Source organism: Drosophila bipectinata, chromosome XR (genome assembly GCF_030179905.1).
Source record: "Drosophila bipectinata strain 14024-0381.07 chromosome XR, DbipHiC1v2, whole genome shotgun sequence".
Taxonomy (NCBI): domain Eukaryota; kingdom Metazoa; phylum Arthropoda; class Insecta; order Diptera; family Drosophilidae; genus Drosophila; species Drosophila bipectinata.
Window position 1 is genome coordinate 6,829,256 of NC_091735.1, and position 26,970 is coordinate 6,856,225.

A 26,970-nucleotide genomic window follows, 5' to 3' on the forward strand; every position below is an offset into this window, starting at 1 on the left:
CAGGCGTTGCTTGATAAGGACGATGGCCAAACACAAGAACAACTAGCAGAACAATTGAATGTTGACTAGAGCAGCGTTGGAAGACGCCTCAAAACCATGGAAAAAATTTTAACGGTCGGCAGATGGGTTCCGCATGAGCTAAATGAACGCCAATAAGAGAACAGAAAAAAAACACTTGCGAAATTCTCTTGGAACGGTACAAAAGGATGTCATTGAATTGTCACTGGGGATGAAAAATGGATATATTTTCAAAACCCCCGAAAAAATCCTATGTTAATCCAGGCCAGCAGGCCCAAACGTTTGGCTGGGAGTCCTTACTCCATGCGGCTTATTCACCTGACTTGGCTCCATCAGATTAGCATTTGTTCGCCAGTTTGGGACACGGATTAGCCAACCAGCGCTTCGATTCCTATGAAGACCTTAAGAATTGGAATTAAAAGAATTCTTTTGGCGTGGAATTCATAAATTGTCCGAAAGATAGGAAAAATGTACGGCTTCTGAAGGGGCATACTTTGAAGATTGAAATTGTCACCATTTTTTTTAATAAGTCTCCAAAGTTGTAAAATAACATATAACATAAAATAAAATAAAATAACTCTGAAGAGTTCTGTTTTAAACTAAAACAAGAAAGGAAAGCTAACTTCGGGCGGAGCCGAAGTTGATATACCCTTGCAGTTAAAAGCGGATATATATCGCAAACATCGGATAAAGGTTGCCGGTCCTTATGAGAATATGAATATATAATCCAATTTGTTACAATTCAAAATCTAAAAAAAGTCTCAAGCTTCTATCTTCAAAAATATCAAAGTCGGTATTTCTACCAAAAACCATTTCCGATCATTCAGTTATATGGCAGCTAAAAGATACAGTCGACCGATCGTTATGAAATTTGGTAGATCGGATTAACTAACTGACCAAAAATAGAATGTGTACCAAGTTCCAGCTTTCTATCTTCAAAAACACGAAAGTTGGGTCATTTCCGATCGTTCAGTTATATAGCAGCTATAGGATATAGTCGCCCGATCCCGGCCGTTCCGACCTATATACTGCGTGCAAAGGAAAGAAGGGTGTGTGCAAAGTTTCAAGTCGATAGCTTTAAAACTGAGAGACCAGTTTGCGTAGAAACAGACAGACGGACATGCTCATATCAACTCAGGAGGTGATCCTGATCAAGAATATATATACTTTATAGGGTCGGAGATGTCTCCTTCACTGCGTTGCACACTTTTGGACAAAATTATAATACCCTCTGCAAGGGTATACAAAGTTTTGACACCCAAGCCGTAATTTAAAATTTAGCTTTATTTTTAACGATTTTACCTTCATTTACTCTGCACAAAGTAATGCTAATGATTACATTCCCTTTTTCATTAACATGCTATAAAACAAAGATTATAAAGTACATAGATGGAACATCTTATACAAAAGAAAAATTTTCTATGGCGGGTTCCAGCAGTGAATCCCGCTGGAACGAACGGGTTCCATTGCGCGACAAGTTAAGTTTGAGAAATTTTTCGAGCGACAACGAATGAGGAATAGCCGAGTGGTAGAGTGCTTGGCTGATGTGCAATGTGGAACCCGCTCTCAAATGATTTTATTTTTTCCGTCGTGGAACCCGCTGTAAAAATGAAAACATTTGAGAGCGGGTTCCACGACAAACGACTGGCAGATGAGAGAGGGAAAGAGAGAATTCTATTTTTAGATCGTAACATCTTTGGAACGATGAAAGTTTGAAACGTTCAAATTGAACCAGTGTGAGAGCAAAGAGATCTGAAATATCTTTTACTATGGTATCCTAACCTTTCAGCTCTGTTTTTGGTATGGATTCTAGCGCTTACTTTAAAACCAATTTTAAGTATCGTCAGATCAACTTCGAGGGTAGCCTAGATGGATAGTGCGCGCTCCTTATTCTTGAGGTCCTGGGTTCGATTTCATAGGCGGGCGGGTTGTTTCTTCAACTTTTAGAAAGTTTTAGTTTCATGATTCTTTTTATATTCACTTTTTTTTTCTATTTTTTTCTTGTCATTTTTCCGTTATTATTATTATTTTTAATTGCATTCTATTACAATTGTTGTACAAATAAGTGACGGGCGTGTCAGGTGACAAAATGCCGGAAGGATTCCCTTCAAATTTTATTAGCATTTTATTAGCGGGACATAATGAAGAATAAAACAATTTTAAACTTGTAAAATTAAAGAAAAATATTACAATCAAAGAAAATAATAATTATAAAAGAAAGAAAAAGTGCAAAGTCCTTAAAAAGGCAAAGGATTTGAACACATAAAAATTAGACACAGAGTAACTACTCTATGCATTACGCTACCACCCTGTCTTGATCTGCAGCGATTTAAAATACTATTTGTTCTACTAAGTAATACTAACTCTACTAACTACTAACTACCACATTAAAAACAGAAACGAGAAATTGAAATTGAAATTTGAAAGCCAAAACCTTTTTACGCCGTCGTGCGAGCAGTCACACATACATTCAAAGGCTCACATTTTTGTTGACGGATACATGTAAAGAGTTCTAAAAATAGAATCGTATGCATGTATGTCCCCCCCAAACCAACAAGCTCGACGAAAAAAGTTGACCGTTTTGGGCCCTGATGTCCCATCTATGTAATTTATTATCTTTGCTATAACTTTGGTTTTTTTATACCCGGTACTCGTGGAGTACAAGGGTATATTCTAGTCGTGTGAATGTATGTAACATGGAGAAGGAATCATCTCCGACCACATAAATTATATACATTCTTGATCAGCATCAACAACCGAGTCGATATAGCCATGTCCGTCTGTCCGTATTAACGCGTGGATCTCAGAGACTATGAGAGATAGAGCTATAGAATTTGGTATGGAGACCTCTAAAACGCAGTTCAAGTTTATTTGAACAGATCGCGAAATTCTGTAGCGCCAATACTGGAAGGTTTTTTGAAAAACTTTTTATCCCAAACCATTTCTTTAGTTTGGCCGATTTCTGGAGGACATATATAAACCCATATAAAGGTTGTTTTTTTTAGAGATATAAAACTTTAAGTTGGCATTACTGTCATATTATAACCTGTCATATATAACCGTATACTGTCAAGCGGTTATATACAGTTGTGATAGACGAAATCGAAAATCGATTTTTTGTTATTGCATTTTCTTTAAGTATATACTAGTACTAGTATAAGTATATATATGTTGAGAATACTCTCACAAAAATTCATAACGATCGGAGCATTAGAACAGAAGTTGTAGCTATTTATAGCGCACTACCTGCACATCAAACTTGAACAAACTTGAAACTTTAAACCCGATTATCTCAGAATCTTGTTTTTTTCGAAATTACCTTTGCGGTGGAAACGATTACTAAAAAACTATTAATCCGATTAACCAAATTTTGACCACTAATTTATTACGATAATAGCTAGTCCGTGAACATAGGATTTTCTGAAACTCCTTTTTCAGAGCATAAAAATTAGAGGTCTGCAGGAATACATTCTTATTGCCTCAGCCATAGAATACATCCGAATGGAATAGAATGAATGAGTGCAAGAGACACAACGAATTGAATGAGAGGGAGTGAGAGAGTGAGAGAGCATTGTAACTCATGGGCATTCTCTTGCTTTGAAACAGAGTGAGTTGGGGTGGGAAGTAAAAAGAGTGCTTTTGGAATGAGGAACGCAGGCGAATGTCTCGAATGGTTTTTAAGATACTCTATGCATTCATTTATTTTCTTCTGTTGCGCAAAACGCTTCTTAAATACTTTTTTAATAATGAGGGAATTGACCGAAAGGTGTATTATGATAGTGTTTTTTTTACTTTGGTTTTTAACTGTTATTATTCGGTTTGACGATTTATTAGAGACTACAAAAAAAAATGCTGCACGCAGGCAGAACCAGAACTTAAAGAGAGAATGATAATTCGTTACTCGTTACTTTAGTGTATAACACAAGAGGAATAAGATATACAGTGGTGCATATACAAATATTTTCAACACTCCTTCTCACCGCGGTATATCTAATTCAAAAGATTCTTTTTTAGTTTAACCCTAGTGAAGTTATAAATTTTGTGTGCTTAACTTTACATAGAGCTTTAGTTAGAACATCTGAAATCATATTTTCGGTTGGAACATATTCAATATCAATAACTTTCTTCTTATATAAATCTCTTATGAAATGATACTTGATATCTATATGTTTACTTCTAGCATGAAAACTCGCATTCTTCGCTAAACATTGGGCGCTCTGGTTGTCACTGTAGATCATCAATGTTGGCGCCGTCTCGAAACCCATCTCAGATATCAGCTTCAGCACGTAAGCTGCCTCCTTAGCTGCTGTTGAAAGCGCCACATACTCAGCCTCCGTGCTACTGAGTGCTATGATGCTCTGCTTCTTCGACTCCCACGAAAACGCTGCTCCAGCCAAAAAAAAAAAAGTTTCAGCTCTCCGCCATCTACTACTTCGAATTCCCGTGCGATTTGAAGTTTTATGTCGACAAGGTCTTCTTTTATGGAACAGGCAATAATTAGATCATCGACATATACAACAATTATGTTAAATTTTTCGCCGCTGTTCTTGGTGTAAATGCATGGCTCACTGGGACATTGCACAAAACCAATACGCTGAAGAGTACTGTCCAATTTCTGGTTCCATTCACGCCCACTCTGCTTCAGACCGTATAAAGACTTGTGTAACTTCAACACCCTTTTTGGATACGCTGTGTCCACGAACCCTTCCGGTTGCCGCATGTAGACTACATCTTGTAGGTCGCTATTTAGATACGCAGCTGAGACGTCCATTTGATGCATAAACATTTTGTTCTCGACAGCCAGTGCGATCACCAATCGAATAGAAGAATACCGAGCCACTGGGGAAAATGTTTCTTTGTAGTTTATGCCGTACTCCTGTCCACAACCTTTTGCAACTAAGCGAGCCTTGAACCGTTCCACGTTGCCGTACTGGTCTCCTTTAGCCGCAAACACCCATTTGCATCCAATAGTTCTCTCGCCAGGAGGAAGATTTACAAGACTCCATGTATTGGTGGACTGTAGTTGAGAATACTCCTTCTGCATCGCAACCTTCCATTCTTCAGCCTGTATCGAGCTCAAAGCCTCCTTGACTCCACTCGGTACTTGGACGTCGGCAACTCCAATAGCATTAAGCATATTGTACTCCTTACGTGGTCGTCCTGGCTTTCCAGTACGAATTATCTTAGGCCTACCTGGGCCTCGCTGAACTCGTTCGACGCTATCAACCAACTCGTCTTCACCATCTTCGGCTCCCGACTGTCCGTCCCTTGCATGATCTCCGTCATTTTCATCGTGACCCCCATTTATCTCCTCACCAAAAACGCTTCCGTTTTCTGCCAATTCTACTTTCGATATATCCTCGGTTTTTGTTATATCGTGCTCAAGGAACACCACATCTCTGGCTTCCTTGAAAGTTTGCGTATCAGGATTGAAGAGTCTATACGCTTTGGCAGTTTCTGAATACCCAACCAGGATATGCTCTATTCCTTTCTGAGAAAATTTTCTTTTCATTGTCTAGCACAATTGCCTTTGTACCAAACACCTTAAGATGGGGTACGCTGGGCTTTTTCCCAAACCATGCTTCGTATGGAGTCATGTCTGGCAATGTAGACGTTTCTGATCGGTTCCTCAAATACATCGCAGTCATTATCGCTTCCCCCCACAGGTACTCGTTCGCATTAGCGTGAACCATCATGCTCCTTGCCATTTCCACTAGCGTCCGATTGGCACGCTCAGCCACGCCGTTTTGCTGTGGTGTATGGGGAACGGTTAGCTGCCTCTTAATCCCATTGCTTACCAGGAAGTTTTCGAATGCTCCATTTATGTACTCTCTACCATTATCGCTCCGTATAGCTTTAATCTGCTGCCCAGTTTGCTTCTCAGCCAACAACATAAATTCTTTGAACTTCTCAAACACTTGGTCTTTTGTTTTAAGGATGTAGTCTCATGTGTAAGGTTGAAAAAATCGATTTTTTTTTTCACATATTTCGATAGTATTGTTTATTAAGAATGTACTGTTAAAGTTTCAAATAAAAATATCAAATAATGACAGAGATACAGCCCATAATCGAGAGCGCGCCTACACCGAAAAGTATGAGTTTCTCGGTAGCGTCTAAACTTTAAACGCGTTTTTCTCGGAACTACATTTTTGTGTGCGGCGCAGGTGATTCACAAAATTCTATGGTACCGATCTAGCTGAAATTTGGATATGTTGTTCTAAAAAGTAACACCTCTGTCCCGTACTAGAATCATTTATTTTTAATGATTAGTTTTTTTTTTATCATTAATTTAAGACAAATTTTTTAAATTAAAACAAATTTTTTTTTTGTGTGTTCGCCATTTTTTTTGTTTATTGATGAAAATATTTCATTCTAGTACGGGACAGAGCCATAAGCTTACAAAACAATAATCTATTCTAATTTTTTGTTTCGGATGACTCTAGCAGTCGAAATCACCTGCGCCAGGGACCTACCTTTTTTTTTATATGCATACTTTGGCATGCTATAAAGTGTATTAAACTACACAAGAATAAATTAAACAAAATATTTTCAAATAGTTTATAATGCCTATAAAAACATATGTGAAAATTGAAACGATCGCATTATTTTTTATTACAAAAAAAATTTCTTGAAATAACCTCTAAAAAGTAGGCCGGAACATGAGACTACATCCTTAAGCATATACACCGATATATAACGCGTCTTGTCGTCTATGAATGTAGCAAAATAACGCGCTCCACCTTTGGAAACTGTACTCATAGGACCGCACACGTCCGTATGGATCAGCCCCAACACTTTGTTCGAACGAATTTCCGCCACTTTTGGAAATTGTTTCACGCATATCTTGCTTTTCGCACAAGTCTCGCAAACAAAGTCATTCGTGCTACCGGTTACTCCGCGTAGACCATACACTAGTTCTTTTCGAATCATGGATTTTAAACTTTCGAAATTTAAATGTCCGAATCTATTGTGCCACGTTATTACTTGATTTGTTTTTCCTTTTGCAGCAAAAGCCGTTTTGTTTTTATTTTCGAAAATAAACAAGTCATTCTGTTTGTTTGCTTTTAATACCGTTTCGCCGTTCTTATTATTGACACTAGCACTATTTTTCGAAAAACTTATTTCGAACCCGTTATTAGTTGCTCTCGACACCGAAATAAAATTACACTGAAGGTTTTGTACGAACAATACATCAACCAGTTCAATAATGTTTTCTTGCCAAAACAGTTTTACTGTTCCAATGCCTTCAGCCTCAATGTAATTTTCTCCAACCAGCATTATTTTTTCCTTATGCTCACGAATTGAAACAAATAACGATTTGTTTGCACATAAATGGGCTGTTGCCCCACTGTCAATGCACCAAATATTACTCGTTAGTCCACTTTGGCTCGCTGCGGCAGCGAAAACCGAGAACGACTTTTTGTTCTCCTCGCGTTTGCTCACACTATTTTTATCCTTTTCTGATCTTGCGTTTTTCTGTTTTGAGTAGCACTTTGCCGAAACATGTCCGTAACGACCGCAGTTCCAACATTCGACATGTTTCATGTCTTTCTTATGCTTGGGCTTTTCCTTTTGGGCACGCGACGAGTAGATTTTCTGTTCCGCTTTATTGTCCATTTTGTCTCCCACTTTTCGTCGTTCTCCCTCTTCCAGCAACTTAATTTTTAGAGAAATTAAGGAAGGCAAAGAATCACGCGTCTCCATAGCAATTACGAAATTTTCGTACGAATCCGATAGGCTGGACAACAAAATTATTACAAGCATTTCTTCTGGGACTGGTTGATCGATCTCTTGTAATTTCTCGATGACGTCATTGAAATTACTCAAATGCACTGTGACACTGTCTGACTCTGACATCTTCATATACAGCAACTGTTTAAACAACTGTATTTTACGCGCTGGTCCACTAGGCATGTGAACACTAGCCAGCTTTTTCCAAGCTTCCATCGATGATTTGCAGTGTTTAACATAGTTAATCTGGGACGGCTTTATACACAACAAAATACTCGCGAGGGCTTTTTCATCCTTGTTATCAAAATTTCCCTGCTCTGCAACCGTTCCACTTTCGTTTTTAATTTCACGACCACACACAATTGACCAAAGTTCTGAGTGTACCAGCAGACTTTTCATTTCACTGCCCACGAACTATAATTGTCACTATCAAGTTTTTCTATTGAGTATTGCGAACTCATCTTGTTTATCTTGTTCATTAAACACGACCGAATCTCTAATTATTTTATAATCTTTTCGACTATTACGCAGAAGTTTTCTTGCTGGCCTGGGCCCATAACCTATTCGGTTTGACGATTTATTAGAGACTAAAAAAAAAAATGCTGCACGCAGGCAGAACCAGAACTTAAAGAGAGAATGATAATTCGTTACTCGTTACTTTAGTGTATAACATAAGAGGAATAAGATATACAGTGGTGCATATAAAAATATTTTCAACAGTTATTATTATTTTCTTAGTGTTTATTGTTCAGTTTTTCCAAATTAAATTATTTTGCAAATTTTTTTAGCGGCAAAATTGTGCTGAAAAATTATTTATTAATAAATATTGAAAATATTTTTACATTTATATAAGTAAAATACGTAAAATAAAATATACAGAATAGTAATGAATATTTCTGGAAAAAAACAATGACTTAATTCACTTTTGAATTATTTTATTATCTTATAATTATTATATATTTTATTATTATTTTATATATTTTATTATTATTTTATATATTTTATTATTTGAATTATTTTATTTATTATTTTATTATTATTTATTATCAGCGTCTAAAAATACAGGCAAATATGCATAGTTGTATCGTACATTCTAAAATGCATTCGAAACAATTCGAAAGCGAACTGTAACTCTAACTCATTCAATTCGGTTTTCATCCCCCGAATGTTGTGCGAGTGAGACCTACACATTCATTAATTTTCGTCTCAGCATTCTATCTCACTCAATTCATTTTCGAGGTTGTGCATTTGAATGTCGTTTTTTAGCTATTCATGCTGACCTCTAATAAAAATCGAAAATCTTATACGTTGAAAAAGTACATTTTTTGTTAAAACCGTCGCCACTTTTTTCTTAATCAAAATTTTTAAAAATCCTTCGTAGTCCGTGAACGGCAATACAATATACTAACGAAATATTTGAATTTTGGATTTCGAATGAACCGTTCTCGGAATATGATGTCCACCGCAAGACACCATCGAAAAAAGACGATCTTGGAATTCGGCTATAACATTTTTATTATTTAATATTTTTTTTATGAAAAAATTAAATAAGTACCCAGAAACATGTACTAAACAACGTCGGTAAAACATTTTTAATAAATATTTTCTATGGTGTCAAAAAAAATCGATAAAATTTCATTTTTTTGCGCGGTACAACTTTTAAAATGAAATGCCACAAGATTATCTTTTTAATAAAAAAAATGCATGTCAATCAAATAATCCATCGTTGTTGAAGAGCAGTGGGGGCAATATCTCATTTTCCATAGCACGCGTGCACAGGGTAGAAATATAAAAATATCTCCACCGAGACAAATTTTCTTAGAAATTCGTTTGGAACAAGTTTTCTCCAAAGAAAATATATGTCGATAAGGAAGCGCAGTTTTTCATTTGTTTAAAAACTGTTGCTAAAAAAGCTTTCTTTAAAATAAAATACTGAATTTTAGTACCCATTCCAACTTTTGAATTAACGAAAAATAAAATAAAAAACTCGTTTTTTTTCGTTTAGTGAATGCTCTGCTCTTATCGTTTTTTTCTGCTACGCATACACTCAATTTTGTATGCGTCAAATTATGTTCTGAATCTGTTGACCCGGCTCTCCGTGGTTGGTGTCGGTGTTGCGTTTCAGTGCATTTCCCGCTGATTGCGCTGACGTTGTGCAACATCCGCAGGTGACGCTAGCCTTGCGTTATTTTTTTGACGACTATGCGGGGTCAGCATGTGTGAAGAGCAACACGTTGTCAAGGATTGCAAGCAGTTCAATCACGCGGATGAAGTTCTTCAAGAAACATCGGATCTATTTCGCGTACCTTGAAACCGGGCACATGGCATGGTTCTGCAAGAGGCTTATAAACGATGGCAAGGTTGGTCTGTGAGGCTTATAGACGACTAGCTCTCAAAAGCCCCCTCCTAGGTTTGGCGGTAATGGATAAGGGACTGTTTAAAGGACCTATAATATGTGGAACGGCTGCGATCACCTCTTTGGCCATCGGCTTTTGTATTTAAAAGCTCTATCAGAGACGAAAGCGAGTCCGTCCAACATAACCTACAAGTTGTTATTAACAGTTTCAAGAAGACCGAGGACGTCTTTCATCTAAGCAGGGAGGAGGAATTACGGTTATCCAGCAAAAAAAAAGTCGCGAAGCTGACCCCGCAGAGTCGTCACAAAAATAACCCAAGGCCAGCGTCACCTACGGATATTGTACAGCGTCAGCGCAACCAGCAGCCAATGCACTGCAACGCAACAGCGGCTACCCGATACCAAGCACGGAGAGCCGGGTTAAAACTTTCAGAACATATGTAGGTCTAATTTTCGATATAAGAATTGAAGAATATATACCTAATATTTAGTCGAATTTTATAAATAACCGGTGACGGTTGTAGCCTCACACATGTCATCCCGATTAATTTTTCTCATCGGAAGATGTAGATTCGCGTTCGCATGTAACACCCTTCGCTTTACTTTACTTCTCTCACGTCCGTTATGGTATATACTATATACTAGCTGAGCGAGCTCACTTAGCCACTCGATTAGACGCCCTACTGTCGAATACGGTCTATTATGATTCTATCTATTAGCGCTGGAACCCCCTGGAACGAGCGGGTTCCACAGCGCGACAAGTTAAGTTTGAGAAACTTTTTGCGCGACAACTAATAAGGGATAGCCGAGTGGTCGTGTTTGGTTGATGTGCAAAAGTAAAACGGGCTCAAACCAGGCTGGGGGCATCCATTTTTTTTTTGTTTTAAATATATATTATATTTTTTTCTTTTGTGTTTTTCTAAATTTATAATCCAATCAAAAATAATACCAAATTTTAAAAACACCTTAACATTGTCTCAGTTTGTAGTGAAACCCGTTGTAAAAATGTCTATAAGTGCGGGTTCTACTGCATTTTGGCAGGCCGCATCGTGAAGCCGATCTCAAATGTTTTCATTTTTTCCGTCGTGGAACCCGCCGTAAAAATTAAAACATTTGAGAGCGAGTTCCACGACAAACGGTTGGCAGATGAGAGAGGGAAAAAAAGAATTATATTTTTAGATCGTAACATCTTTGGAACGATGAAAGTTTGAAACGTTCACATCAAACCAGTGTGATAGCAAAGAGAAATATATCCTCAAAAATATTTTCTACTATCCTTAATCTTCAGCTCTGTTTTTGGTATGGATTCTAGCGCTTACATTAAAACAAATTTTAAATATCATTAGATCAGCTTTGAGGGTAGCCTAGATGAATAGTGCGCGCTCCTTATTCTTGGGGTCATGGGTTTGATTAAATTAGTGGGGCGGTTGTTTCAATTTTGAGAAAGTTTTAGATTTATGATTATTTTTATATTTACTTTTTTCTTTTTTATTAATATTTTTTTTCTAACTTTTTATATTTACTTTATTATTATTATTTTTAATAGCATTCTATTATTTGGATTACAAAATGACGGACGGACTCCCTCGAAATTTAATTAGCCGGACATAATGAAGAATTAAACAATTTTACAATAGTAAAATTTAAAAAAAATTTTAAAATTAAAGAAAAATAAAAAAAAAAATAATAATAATTATAAAAGAAAGAAAAAGTTCAAAGTCCTTACGAGGATTTGAACACAGAAAATTTATACATTGAGTAACTACTCTAAACATTACGCTACCACCCTGTCTCGATCTGCAGCGCTTTAAAATACTATTTTTTCTACTAACTACTACATCGGCGCATTGAAAACAGAAACGAGAAATTTGGAAGCCAAAACGTTTTTACGCCGTCGTGCGAGCAGTCTCACATACATAGAAAGGCTCAAATTTTTGTTGACGGATACATGTAAAGAGTTCTAAAAATAGAATCGAATGCATGTGCGTTCCCCCCTCACCAACAAACTCGACGAAAAAACTTGACCGTTTTGGGACCTGATGTCCCATCTACTTTCTCTTAATTAGGGGCAAATTGGCGATCAGCCCCTCCATCAGGATTTTCTAGGATTCGCCGCTGGCGGCGGACTGTAGAAACAATACAAGATTGCTCTACCTCGTAGGGAAAGATACAATCCAGTCTATGTTGTGCTCCTGAATTGGTAGCAGCTCCCGCACGCTCTGGAGTCGACTCCGAATCAATTGCTTCAGACGTCCATGTCGAATGCGTAGCAGCTCCATTACGGGCTGTACGTTGTTCGGTTGAATGAGCAGTGAATTGACTTTCGTCATCGCTTTTACTAGCGCTTGGTTGTTCTTCAAAGCTGTACACCGATAGCTGTAATCCACTGAAACTGGAATATTGGCCATTCCTCCGGTTTTAAAACAAACTACATCCATTTATCAAGGCCGCTGTTCCATAGGATCCGAGTGATGGCGAGGGTACAGCGTCGCTGTTGTTGTAGCTTCCGTGGTGCATGAACATCACTTCATTCTGGCTGCACCGTGGCTGTGACACAACATGGCGGCTAATAGCTTACAAATATATAGCCTTTAGTCCATGTAACATGTTGTCTGATCACCGCATTACCGACCAAATATGACGGCAAGCTCACGCGGGATAGCGCCACAATATATTACCCTTAATATAAAGAGTTGAAAAGATTTTTTGAATTGACTTTTTTGGTCAATCGGTCCTTTAATGAGTCTGTGCGGGTGTCAATCATATCTCTCAGTGAATGCAATATTCAGTAGGAGAGCATCTTACGAACATCTCAACGTAAAAAACTCAATCGAAAACCAAAATCAAGAGAAAGTCTCGTGCTCTGAAGGAGAATGATTGTGCAAATATTTGGGGGATTGTGCAAATTTTTTTTCAGTTTTTCTCGTGAATAGAACATAGGGGAAAACAAGAAAGACAAGCTAACTGGGCGGAGCCAAAGTTTATATACCCTTGCAGTTAAAACCGGATATATCGGAAACATCGGAAAATATCATAATAAAACCAATTAATTACAATAAAGTATCTAAAAAAAAGTCACAAGCTTCTATCTCCAAAAACACAAAAGTTGGTATTTCTACCAAATACCATTCCCGATCGTTCAGTTATATGGCAGCAGTCGGCCGATCGTTATAATATTTTGAAGGCCGGATAACCTGACCAAAGATATAATCTGTACCAGCTGTCCTAGCTTTCTATCTTCAAATACACGAAAGTTGAGACATTTCCGATCGTTCAGTTATATGGCAGCTATAGAATATAGTCGGCCGATCCTTATGAAATTTGGCGTGTCGTAATGTGTTGCCAAAAATAGCTCTCGTGTCAAATTTGAACTCCCTAACTCTAAAAACACCAAAGTTATACCATTTCCGATCAATCAGTTATATGGCAGCTATAGGATATATGATAAGTCGGAACAGCCGGGATCGGCTGACCATATCCTATAGCCATTTAACTCATTGATCGAAAATGACGCAATTTTAAAAATCATAATTCTCTAACCCTTAAGACGTTGGTCGACACCCAATAGATTGATATAATTTGAATGCATTAGTATTAGTAACGAATAGCAGAAAGTAGAAACAAAATTTTATACGTTTATACTGTGTGTGTGCGGCAGAGCTCGGGCAGCGAAATTTCCGATGCCCTTGGAAAAGGGCGCTCACTATTTCAACTTGTAGCGTTGGTAGAAGCTTATTAAAATCTATCTTATATGGCGGCGAAGGTAACAAAACAAAAATAATTTATTTTAGTGCCGTTGCGAAATTAACGTTTAAAGAGGAGTCCATTCTGGAACTTTATGGAATCAGTTTCCCAAAGTAGGGTCGCGTTTCTGCGTCAAAGCTTTGTCGTCATGTTGGGGGAGGATTTGGGGAGAATGCGTCAGGCTTTAAACACGGTGAAGGCAATTCCAGATGTCATGCTAAGCGTTTCGCTGAAAGAATTGGAAGGACTTGAATCAGAGTTTATTAGACTTGTATCAAGTTCCGGTCGATGTTCTCAGCTAAATGCTAACCCGTTCATCGGTCTGGTTGAGAAACTCCAGTGACTGCGGGCTTGCTTGCGTGATTCAGTTAGAAACAATTCGCTCACTGGAATTGACAGACAATAACTATGGCGTTTGAGGTTTAGCAACCACCATATTTATTTTTTAAGCGCATGTAGGGGAAATTTTGAATTTGGGATCATTCAAAGGTTCATCATCGAGAGGACTCCGTGATGCGATATGAGGGCATGGGTATTATCTTGCATGGGCACCAGCAATTTGCAGGATAAGCCATCGCGTAGGTGCTGCTACAGAAGCTGGACCCGGCCACGCAGGATAAATGAAACGAGATGGAAGACGGAGTCGGAGACGATGGCATTTCGACGCGCGAGTCTATTAAAAAGTTCCTGAGACGGAGGTGCCAGATTTTGGAAAGCGTAAATTTTTTGAAAGTTCAAAGGGTCTATTTCGCAATTCTAATTAGCTTGCAAAACTTTTAAGGACCTCTTAAGCGTTGCGGATGTACGCTCGGCCTATATTTTGGGAAACTTGCCGGTTATCGAAAAGGGTCGGGCAACTTTGAGCACCCCTGGAGAAAATCAAGCTGAAATATCAGTATGCAATATCACATAGAACGAAAGAAAATACAAAAATATCAGCTTCAGTACATACATAATTACATTTAAACATACAGTTTACAGTTTATTATGAGCCCTCGTAAATATTAAAATCTTACTAATTCTTCAGATATTCGCTTATAGAGTCGGGCCGAACATTGTGGGTATGCAACGCATATATAATTTCCTTATCGCTAAGCATGCGACTATGGGATTCCTTGGTTGGTTCTATTTTGCGAACTAGGAGCTTCGAAAACCACGATGCACTGTCCTTGTAGTTATCCGTAGTTAAATGGGATCTAAGAAATAAAAATAGTTTGTAAGGTTTAAAAATAATATAGACATTTATTTATTTATATTATATATTTATAAATATTTAATTATATAATTATAATACCCTCTGCAAGAGGTCAATTATTTAATGGATTAAAAATAATGGAGGTAGTGACATAGGTTAAAAAACAATTTCAACTAGAAAGGAAAGCTGACTATTTATATACACTTGTATATATAACTACATACACCCTTGCAGCTATGATCGGATATAATTCGTTATGAGAATTTTATTGAATACATTATTTAACAAGAAAGGAAAGCTAACTTCGGGCGGAGCCGAAGTTGATATACCCTTGCAGTTAAAACCGGAATATAGAATAGAATCTGTACGAAGTTTCAGCTTTCTATCTTCAAAAACACGAAATTTGGGTCATTTCCGATCGTTCAGTTATATGGCAGCTATAAGATATAGTCGGCCGATCCTTATGAAATTTGGCGTGTCGTAATGTGTTGCCAAAAATAGCTCTCGTGTCAAATTTGAACTCCCTAACTCTAAAAACACCAAAGTTATACCATTTCCGATCAATCAGTTATATGGCAGCTATAGGATATAGTCGGCCGATCCCGGCCGTTCCGACTTATATACTGATTATTATTATAAACTGAGAGACTAGTTTGCGTAGAAACAGACAGACGGACAGACGGACATGCTCATATCAACTCAGGAGGTGATCCTGATCAAGAATATATATACTTTATAGGGTCGGAGATGTCTCCTTCACTGCGTTGCACACTTTTGGACAAAATTATAATACCCTCTGCAAGGGTATAAAAAAATGTTCCAAGCTGCTATCTTCAAAAATACAAAAGTTGGTATTTTTACCAAATATATAAGGCAGCTCGTTATAAGGCAGATCGGCAGATACATAGTTTTCAAATTTGGTAGGTCGGATCAATTAACCATACTAGAATCTGTACGAAGTTGTCTCTTAAAAAACACGAAGTTGGTAAATTTTCGATTGTTCAGTTATACGAGGTGTGTTAAAAAAGTAAGGTGACTTTGTATTTTCAAGAAAAATTATTAATTTATTTATCAATATTTATGTTATCCCCTCAAAGTAATCCCCTCCGATACAATACACTTATGCCAACAGTTTTTCCAATCCTCTAAGCACTTCCCATAAGCACTTTTCGGTATAGCCTTGAGCTCTTCCAGCGATGCAGTCTTTATCTCTTCAATCGTTGCAAATCTCCGTCCTTTCATAGGTCTCTTTAGTTTTGGGAACAAAAAAAAGTCACATGGGGCCAAATCCGGTGGTGGCTGAGGCATTATTGTGGTGTTGTTTTTGGCCAAAAAATCTCTCACAAGCAAAGGTGAGTGAGCTAATGCCCCTGCTCACTCACAATAATGGCTGAGGCATTATTGTGGTGTTGTTTTTGGCCAAAAAATCTCTCACAAGCAAAGGTGAGTGAGCTAATGCCCCTGCTCACTCACCTTTGCTTGTGAGAGATTTTTTGGCCAAAAACAAGACCGTGATGCAAAAGCCATGAATTCTTTTTCCACAATTCTGTACGTTTCTTTCGTATAGCTTCTCGCAAACGGCGCATAACTTCCAAATAATACTGATTATTGACCGTACGACCATATGGTCAGAAATCCTGATGCACCACGCCATGGTAATCTAAGAAAACAGTGATCAAAACTTTGACATTTGATCGAACTTGCCGTGCTTTTTTCGGCTCACCTGGGCTCTTCCATTGGGACGATTGGGCTTTGGTTTGGATATCATAACCATATACCCATGATTTGTCACCAGTTATGACCCTTTTTAGTAAATCTGGGTTGTCGTTGACGTCATTTAACAGCTCTTGAGCGATACTCATGCGACTTTTTTTTTAGTCAAAATTCAGCAATTTCAGAACAAACTTCGCTGACACACGACACACATGCCCAAAACGTGTGGAAAAATTTTATGCCACGAGCCAAGCGATATACCGATATCTTCAGCAACTTCTCTAATAGTGATTCGACGATTTTCCAAAACAATGCTTTTCACTGCTTGAACGTTATTATCAGTTGTTGACGTGCTTGGGCGTCCAGAGCGAGGCTCGTCATTGTCATCTTCCCGGCTCGTCATAGGCATCTTCCATCTTCATAAATGAATAAAATTCTTTTATACTTATGGTTTTTAACTGTTATTATTTTCTTTTTTTATTATTATTTATTTTTATTATTTTTCTTTTGTTTAGTTTTCCTGTGAGTTTTTCCAAATTAAATTATTTTACAAAAATTTGTTAGCGACAAAATTTTGTTGGAAAAGTAGTTATTAATAAATATTAAAAATATTTTTACATTCTTACATATTTTTGCATTCTTATAAGTAAAATATGTAAAATAAAATGTAAAACATAATAATGAATATTTCTGAAAAAAACAATGACTTCCTTCACTTTTGAATTATTTTATTATCAGCGTCTAAAAATATAGGAAATATGCATAGTTGTATAGTACATTCTAGAATGCATTCGAAACAATTCGAATGCGAACTGTAACTCTAACTCATTCAATTAGGTTTTCATTCCCCGAATGTTGTGCGAGTGAGACCTACACAGTCGCACTCATCAATTCATTAATTTTCGTCTCAGCATTCTATCTCACTCAATTCATTTTAAAGGTTGTGCATTTGAATGTCGTTTTTTACCTATTTATGCAGACCTCTAGTACAGATGTTAGGGAAGAGTGTACCAACATAACAAAACAAAAAATTCGATAATCAAAAATATGTTGCCTGCGAAATTTGAAAAATTCACCATACTTTTTGAACACACCTCGTATAGCAGCTATAGGAGATAGTCGGCCGATCCTTTTGAAATTTGGTATGTCGTATTATTTTGCCAAAAACTCTAAAAACACCAAAGTTATAGCATTTCCGATCAATCAGTTATATCGCAGCTATAGAATATGGTCGGCCGCTCCCGGCCGTTCCGACTTATAGTTTGAAAGTTTCAAGTCGATAGGTTTAAAAATCAAAGACAGACAGACGGACATGCTGTTATCAACTCAGGAGGTGATCGTGATCAAGAATACTTTAAGTAGTTGGAGATGTCTCCTTCCCTGCGTTGCACACTTTTGACCAAAATGAAACTTTTGACCAAATACCCTCTGCGAGAATATAAAAACAAGACTCTAGGCGAGACACAGCAAATAAACAGAAAAGGACCACGATAGGAAAAGAGCTTAGTCTTACTGCATGATTTTAAAAATTAAGATTTAACGCATTTAGTTTCGCAATGGGAGACCAATATTTATCGCGGAGATTACTGTGGTGGAGAATCGAAAGACTGCCCGGTCGCTCCATACTCCATCTCGCGAAGGGTGGACTTGATGTACCTCTCATCCAATAGGTAGGCATCCAAGATAACAGGATTCTTGTTTTTGTAAAAACGATACAGCAGGTGAAAGCTTGTGTTCTTGCAAAAAGGGACCTTCTCCTGCCAGATTCCAAATAAGAAAGAACAGCTATAGTCGAGTTTTCCGAATATATTTCACCCGCTACTCATCTCTAAAATTACTCAAAGAATAAAAAGTCTATACCTCATAATTTACTATTACAATATAAAATCTTGGGCCTTGAGTCGAGTTTCCAGACTTTGTGGGAGGAGTAGTCGAGTTTTGTGGCAGAAGATTAGCCATTGGAACAGTTTGGCATCGTAAAATTTTCCAAAAACATAAACAAACTGGCGTTGCAACGAGATTGTTGTTTTTGGAAAAGCCATTGAAACAGGAGTGGGCGTAGCAAAATTTTCTCAGAAATTGATCTGCGCGCATACCACACGATCCCAAGTTCCAAATTGCTCCATCTCTTATAGTCTTTGAGATTCACGCGTTTAAAATTGTAGCCCAATTGTATGAGAAATTTTATATACATGTATGGATATATCTCTAAAAATCGGCCGATTTGAATGAATTTTGTTTTTCTAATATATATTAGATATTGAAATAGTTTGGCTTTTCAGAACTGGCGCTATAGGATTATGCGATTTGTGGGGTCGGAAGGCTAAGTTTTGAAACAAACTTAAACTGCGTGGGCATTGTAGGAGTCTCCATGTCAAGTCCTATAATTCTATCTCTTGTAGTCTCCAAGATCCACGCGTTCACAAGGACAGACGGAAATAGCAATATTGACTCTGTTGTTTATGCTGTTCAAGAATAAAGTATAAAGCTAGGGTTAGAGGATATTGAGGGAGCGTGTTTGCCCACAATATTCTCCACCTGCGCAGCTATTGCAGGAGGTTTCCACCGTGGCACGTGCTGCTCACGGGTACGTTGTATGTTCTGACGTACCCGTTGCGGCAAGTTGCTGTCCACAACGGGCGGTCATTTAAAAGGTGCCCCCGCAGTCGGTGGCCACGATCAGTGACGATGACGCTGCTGTACCCCTTAGTAAGCTGGTAGCCGTGTCGTGGCGCCAGTTATCACTATTGCGATAATTGGCAAAGAAATACGGTACCTTTAGTAGGGGTGCCTTTATTCATTCAATGTTGGCTCCGACCTGACTAACCTAAGAGAGGAAGTGCTTAATAGTAACCCTAACTCGATCGCGCACAGATCGCGGCCGACGACCAGTAAGACATTATGTGCCGTTCGTCTTCGTGCTTTTGGCTCCGATCACCGTTGCATTGTTAACTTATATATGGGGTCGGAGTGGATCCCATCTCTATGTTACATACATATTCTTGCACTTACATATTCTTGCATACATATTCTTCAACGAGTACCGTGTTTAAAATTGAGACAGCAAGCCCAGCAATATAAGGGCCCAGGGGACATCTAAGAGTATGCCCGGCACACATGGGGGAAGACGAAGACACCACCAAAGGTTCAGAGCCTTATCTTATTTGAATAAAAAAGAAGGTGGTCATTCATATAACTTTCTTCTCTGACTCACTGGCTGATGCAGACACTAGACTGAACAGGAATCACATAGAAATAGTGATTACACATGAACCCTCTAGAAAGATCTCATAGGAAACTTCCATCGGGGAACGTCACCACAAAAAAAGGACTTGATCAACGCATATACCGTTATATGCGTCTATAACCGGTATACAAGTTTGTGAAAAGGCCCAATCGGAATGTCTGTTTTAAAATACCTTTCCATTCGATCTGCAATTCTTCCGTTTTGCTGCTAAACCATAGCATACTCTTTTATTAGCATCCTCAAAAACATGAATTGTTTTTTCAGATTTATTGCCATAAGTTTTAGTGGTACAAAAATGAATAATTGGTTTCTCCTTGGGTGACTTAGCTTTACCATATAGCAAACAATTCTAATTTTATTAAAGCTATAAAACCAAATTTAAAGAAGTGTTGGAGGCGAGAATTTCGACTCAAAAAAGAATAATTTACTCTACGAGGGGCAATATGAATTTCTATACTAAATTTCACTGTTAAGCCGATATAATTTATCATACAACTACGAAGACACCACAAACAACTTTTTACATTTCCATACACATTTCAAATGTCCATACACATGCGTACATTTCAAACTTTAAAGTTATATCTTTTAATCGACCTAACAATCAAATTTCCAAACATAAGCTATAACAAGAAAGGAAAGCTAACATTAGGCGGAGCTGCAGTTGATATACCCTTGCAGTTAGGAATACGAGGGCTGCTATATATATTTCTGGCCTAGGCCACACTAAGTGTTGCCATCTGACGTTTTCATTCGGAAGTTTGACATGTTTTAGCAGAAACGTGCTCAGAACGTTTTGACGTACGGCCATAATTTGTGTTATTTACAGCAGTGTTGTGCAAAACTAACACATGTTTAAAATTTGAGTGTGTGCGTAGCTAAGAAAAACAATGAGAGCCGAAAATTCACTAAGCGAAAAAAACGTATTTTTTTATTTCATTTTTCGTTAATTCAAAAGTTGGAATGGGCACTAAAATTTAACTAAAGTATTTTATTTTAAAAAAAGCTTTGCTAGAAACATTTCTTAAAAAAATGAGAAACTACCCTTCCCTATCTATATTCTCCATGAAGAAAACTTTTTCCAACCCAATTTCTGAGAAAATTTTTCGAAGTGGAAAAATTTTGATTTTTAGTTTGGGCTGTCAAATGAATCAAAATGAGAGCAAATGAGAAAGCTTCTAAAAAAATTTGAGAGTGCTTACACTGTCAGTGTGCCGGCAGCGATGCGGCAGAATTTCCTACCCTATACTCGCGTGCTATGTAAAATGAGAGTTTGCCCACCACTGATTTACAGTGACTCGAAAAAATCAATTTGGCAGAAAATGGAATTAACTCGTGAACATTTTCGCGCAATCATTTTTCACGGCTTTCGACGTGAACTAACACGACAAGAGTGCATCCATCGATGCACCAACTTAAATCTTTGTATGGCGATGAAGCACCATCTTATAGCACTGTGAAAAACTGGTATAATGTATTCAATCATGGCCGACTCTCGCTCGAAGGCGAAGGTCATGAAGGCCTCAAAATAAAAGTCGTTGTTCCAAAGAACATTGACATTGATCGTCATGTATGTCACCGACCTGACCTTGGGAGAGAGAGCGGTACCTGCTCTCTTCTTAGCTGCACCTTTGATTGGCTTAGCGGTGACTTGCTGCCAGCCTGGGGTGGGGTTGCATGATAGTGTGCTAGTGGAAGCAGGATCATGCCTCGTACTGGATGCAGCGGAACACAAGCTGCCATTCGAGCTTGTTGTGAGGCGTCCTTGGGCATTTCTTCTACTAGCATACATTCTATATTGCATTAACACTTGGTCGTAAAAAAAATTTGTTCTCGTTTGATCCCGCACAATTTGACAATCGCTCAAAAAAAAGACTCGTGTGGATTGGTGCAAAATAAATTTAAAAAATACAATCGCGGTGTGTCAAAAGACGTTTATAAGATCGTCACAGGTGACGAATCATGGATCTATGCTTATGAGCCCGAAACAAAACATTGATCGACCGTGTGTGCTGTTGAAGCGTTCAAAAATCATGTTTTGGAGGTGTCTCAATCGGAGTGGACAAAGTGCTTCAACAATTGGTTTGAACGCATGCAAAAGTCTGTAAGTCTTGGTGAAAAATACTTTGAAAAACAATAAAACCATTTTTAATCATAAATATTCGCATTTTCTTTATTAGACCAGAAAAATATATATATAGCAACCCTCGTATATCGCAAACATCGGATTAAGTTGGTGGATCCTTATGAGAATATCAAAATATAACCAGTTTATTCCAATACAAAACAAAAAATAAAGTCTCAAGTCCATCTTCAAAAATCCAAAGGTTGTTTTTTTACCAAATACCATTTCCGGTCGTTCAGTTATATGGCATCTATAAGATATAGTCGACCGATCTTTATGAAATTTGGTGAGTCGTTACAGCATTTCCGATCGACTTATATACTATAGCAGTCCGACTTATATACTGCGTGCAAAAGAAGGGTGGGTGCAAAGTTTCAAGTCGATAGCTTTAAAACTGAGAGACTAGTTTGCATAGAAACAGGCAGACGGCCATGCTTATATCAACTCAGGAGGTGATTCTGATTAAGAATATATATTCTTATAGGGTCGGAGATGTCTTCTTCACTGCTTTGCACACTTTCGGACAAAATTATAATACCCTCTGAAAGGGTATAAAAACGGCTTCAACACGGCATGACCTCCTTTATAATAGCAAAAAATAAATACTCTGAAAAGACATTTTGTTTCTAACAAACAATTTTTTATTTACATTTCCAGACAATAAGACCCTCTCCTTCTAGCATTGCTTAAAAATAACTGTTAATCTTTTTTTCCTTATGTTCTGTTCACGAGAAAACCCAAAAACAAATGTACACAATCACTTTTTCTTAAGGTCCGAGACTTACTTTCTTACTTTTGATTTTGGTTGAGTGTTTTTCGTTAAGAGGTTCAAAAGACGCTCTCCTACTGAACATTTCTCACTGAGACATAATTGACGCTCGCAATCATACTTAGAATTGAAACTTAGAAAACACACCATTAACTGTTGCATAGATTTTTCATGTTAAACATGAGTATACATTTAAGTGACGTATATTAAAATTTGCTTATTGTTACATTTTACGAAAGAATTTTTTATAAAGTGTCGTGGCGCACTCTGGACCAGCTCACATTATATTCCATATTTTCTAATTGATCAAAATTTTAAGAGCGGGTAGGTTTGATTGATTCTTTTATAGATTTGATTTGATTCTTTTTATAAATTAACAAAATTAACTCTTACATTCCAGAAAAAAAAAGAATAATTTTTATAAATTAGTCTCTGAAGGTCTGTTTCTGGGATTTGCTCGCCCATTTATATTTGGGGTAATCTGGATCCACAAAATATAGTCTGATAGGTGGAGCTACCAATTGTATTTAGCGGCCTTATTGGACTTAGCCTTTCCCTTCAGTGCCATTCGATTTGTAAACGTTCTGTCCCATTCCTCGGTGGCGCTTATACAACCGTTGGTGTTCATAGAAGCGTCAAAAATTCCAAGAAGGAAATTTCCTTGAAATCGTGAATTTTGGAATTAAAGATAAATTGGCCTGAGCCAAGCCAAGAGTTTTCACAGTTGATTCTTGGGGAAATTCCTTTCTCTTTCCTCTGTAAAATTACGCCCCGACTTAGCCCAAAAAATTACTTATCACAAAAATTTTTTATTACATTTTATATTCTATTAATCATTTTTCTTCATAAAATATTTTTCTAAAGTATCAGGTTTAACCGGAGGTTGGCAATTTGATGGGATCTGCAATAAAAATCATCGATTTTCAATCAAAAAATTATTCATTTATGAATGTATTTTTACAAATATATCGAGCCCTATTGGAGGCAAAAAAGCCAATTTTACAGGGGAGGGGTTTTTTTCGCTTTTATTTCCCGGCAACTAAACTCTGGGCGTTAGTCGCTTATGTTATATGGATGGAATTAGTGTTTGATATTTTGGGAGCAGATGCGGTTGGTAAATATGTAAAAATTTGCCTGCAAATTTTTCCGCAAAATGGTGCTTACGTTATTTTTGCAAATAGGGCTCGATATGAATGTACATAATTATAAGTGTGCCGTTAATATTTCGCAACGGCTTAATTTTTTTCTTCTCATTTACGGCAAAAAATATGGAATGCCAATTTATTTGAAATAAAATACAAAAAACAATTAAATAACTTACCAGATACAAAAATGTATACATATATGTAAAAAAAACTTCTTTTATTATAAAAACGTATGAATCCAGTGAAAGCGAAACGAGGAAAAATCTAATCGAAGCCATGAAGTAATTGGCGCATGCTAGGGTGTAATCGAACTTTTGTTTTTTAAATAGGAAACAGATACTTCTTATTCATTTATTAGAGTTGGCTATACCAACGACTATTTCCGAAAAAGTTTAGCAATTATGTAAGTTTATTTTTGTATACCCTTGCAAAGTGTATTATAATGTTCGTCTATAAAATACCGTATAAAGTATATATACTCTTGATCAGGATCCCCTCCTAAGTTGATATGAGCATGTCCGTCTGCCTGTTTCCATGCAAACTAGTTTCTCAGTTTTAAAGCTATCAACTTGAAACTTTGTACACACCCTTCATTCCTATGCACGCAGTATATAAGCAGAAACGGCTGGACGCGTCGATTTCGAAGACTATAGGAGATAGAACTATCAGATTTGGAACTTGGGATCGTAATAAATCCGCGCAGATTAAGTTTTTGTCAAAATTTTTGCCACGCCCACTCCCGCCCCTAAAACCGAAATCTACTGTTACCGCCACTTCGTTAATGTTTTTGGAAAAAGTTTTAATGCCAAACTGTTCCAATGGCTAATGTACACCTACAAAGCAGCCAAATCGGATAATTTTTGAAGGAGTTATAGACTTTTTAGTCTGCTTCCCTACTGAATCGGTAATATGGCCTTAGGGGGCTGCCGTTGTTTTTTTGCCCAACCGCAAAATATTTTCTGAGAATTCATACCGTCAACGTTTAAACTTTAAAGGCTAGTTAAGGGGAGGGTAAGGTATTAAATTTTTTTTGTTTTTAATTTTTTTTTTATTTTTTAAATTGAATGCATAATATCTGAAGAATATTGTGTCAAGTCAATTCAATTTGTGTTCAATATTGTGTCAATTTCAAGTCAATTAAAGCAAAATTGACGAAGTTATTAGTTATATACGAAGTTGCTTGCAAACGTTTTACACTTGATTTTTTCGAGTTGAAACTTTAAAGCGTTTTTCCCACAACTCACGTTTTCAAAGTCGGTGCCCCTCATAACTTCAAAACTACTGCACCGATCCTTTTGAAATTTTAAACACCATTTCTGTACATATTTTACAAGGTAACGCTGTCGAGTTTTTTTTTTGTTCATAATTTTGATTTCGCAATGACAAATTAACCGATTTTTTCCCAAAAAATTGAGTTTTTCACTTCAAAGTCTTCGAAAAAATTAAAAAATTGCAATTTTCAAAAAACCTTTACAGCGTTACCTGGGGCGAACTATTATCTAACGAATGAATTTTCATTTTTTGATTACAAATGATCCAGCACCGTTCATATGAGGGGCACCGCAATTCAACTTTTTTTGGCGACACGTCCGGACAATTGCTACCATTGCCATATTTTTAAATATTTTTTTCTAAAAATTTTATTAAACATTCTTCTAATGTCATACTTTAATATACCGTTGGTTGAATAAATAAATTTTAACTGTGTCGTCAGGAAAAAAATCACAAAAACATGGCTTTTTTCGCATGATTTGACCTTACCATCCCCTTAAATTGTGGGGGGAAGAGATAAGTACCGGGAATTATATAGTCGGGAAACCGACTATAGCCGTCCTTTTTTTTTTTTTTTTTGTAATTTTTTTTAAACAACAATAATATCTTTTTTTTATTTTAATCCTTTTTTTGTAAAACATTTGGTGCGTCGAGGTGAGAGGTGCGTCGTTGTAAAATTTCGTTGACCCGAAAAAAACCACAAGAAATCTAGCTAGATTTCGACACTGGGGCGTCTAAATTTACTTACGTACATACATATGTATATATTTATCTCAAAATTACATAATAAAAATGTTTTATAAATCATTATTTCATCATAAATTTAATTATTTAAACCTTATTTTATAAATAAATCATTTAAATAATACATTTAAATCATAAAGATTATCTTAAATCCCATCCATTGATACAATAACTATTTTAAATTCGGAAAAATAATCTAAGACTCTCTCTTATTCGCTTTCCGTTCTTTCGCGATATTCCAAAACCATATATGTTGTACAGGTTAAAAAAAAACCATATATACATGGCTTATTTTTAAATATTTATAGAATATTCAAATAAATCAATAAATTTTAGTTCACCAATAAAATAAAAGTTTTCCTTGTTAAAAATAAAATTTACGTTGAAGTACAATTTTCAAATTTCATTTAAAAAACGATTTATAATAAAAACGTGGGGAATATAAACTACATTTTTATACATATCTAATATAACATTAAATATTGGGGGTTGTCAAAATTACATATATGACTTTAGTTGACATTCACTAAGTTATGTAGGTTAAACCACATACATACATAAGCAGGGGAAAAGGTGAACCGGATATCATACATATATGTATGTATGTACATTGATTAATAAAAGGCTTTAGTTAGAAGCCAATACATGCACTATAAACCAGGATCAATGTACATATGTAAGTTCTTGAAATATTCTCGATGCTAATTGATTTTCTTACCGCAAATTGAGCAACGACTTGCTGTTGGCGGTTAATAGATTACGTAGCCTCAGCATGTTCGATTGATAATATAGAAACTGAAAAAAACAGTGGCATGTTATTTTTTTTATCAATTCGTGGTCAACGCTAAATGAACTTTGGACTTAGACAAATGGAATTGGCTTTATTTATCCCCATAAAAATAATACTTTAT

General features: G+C 36.8%; 1 protein-coding gene across 1 annotated transcript in view; it reads right to left on the reverse strand.

The window, feature by feature from the left end:
- Positions 1-26,970, reverse strand: part of Nipsnap (protein nipsnap) — a 63,529-nt gene that overhangs the window by 36,361 nt on the left and 198 nt on the right. The window contains exons 2-3 of the mRNA XM_043211342.2: positions 26,778-26,854; positions 14,866-15,045 (exon numbers count right to left, since the gene is read on the reverse strand). Of these exons, the coding sequence (XP_043067277.1) occupies positions 14,866-15,045; positions 26,778-26,833 (236 nt within the window). The 5' untranslated portion in view covers positions 26,834-26,854. The remainder of the gene's footprint in view (positions 1-14,865; positions 15,046-26,777; positions 26,855-26,970) is intronic.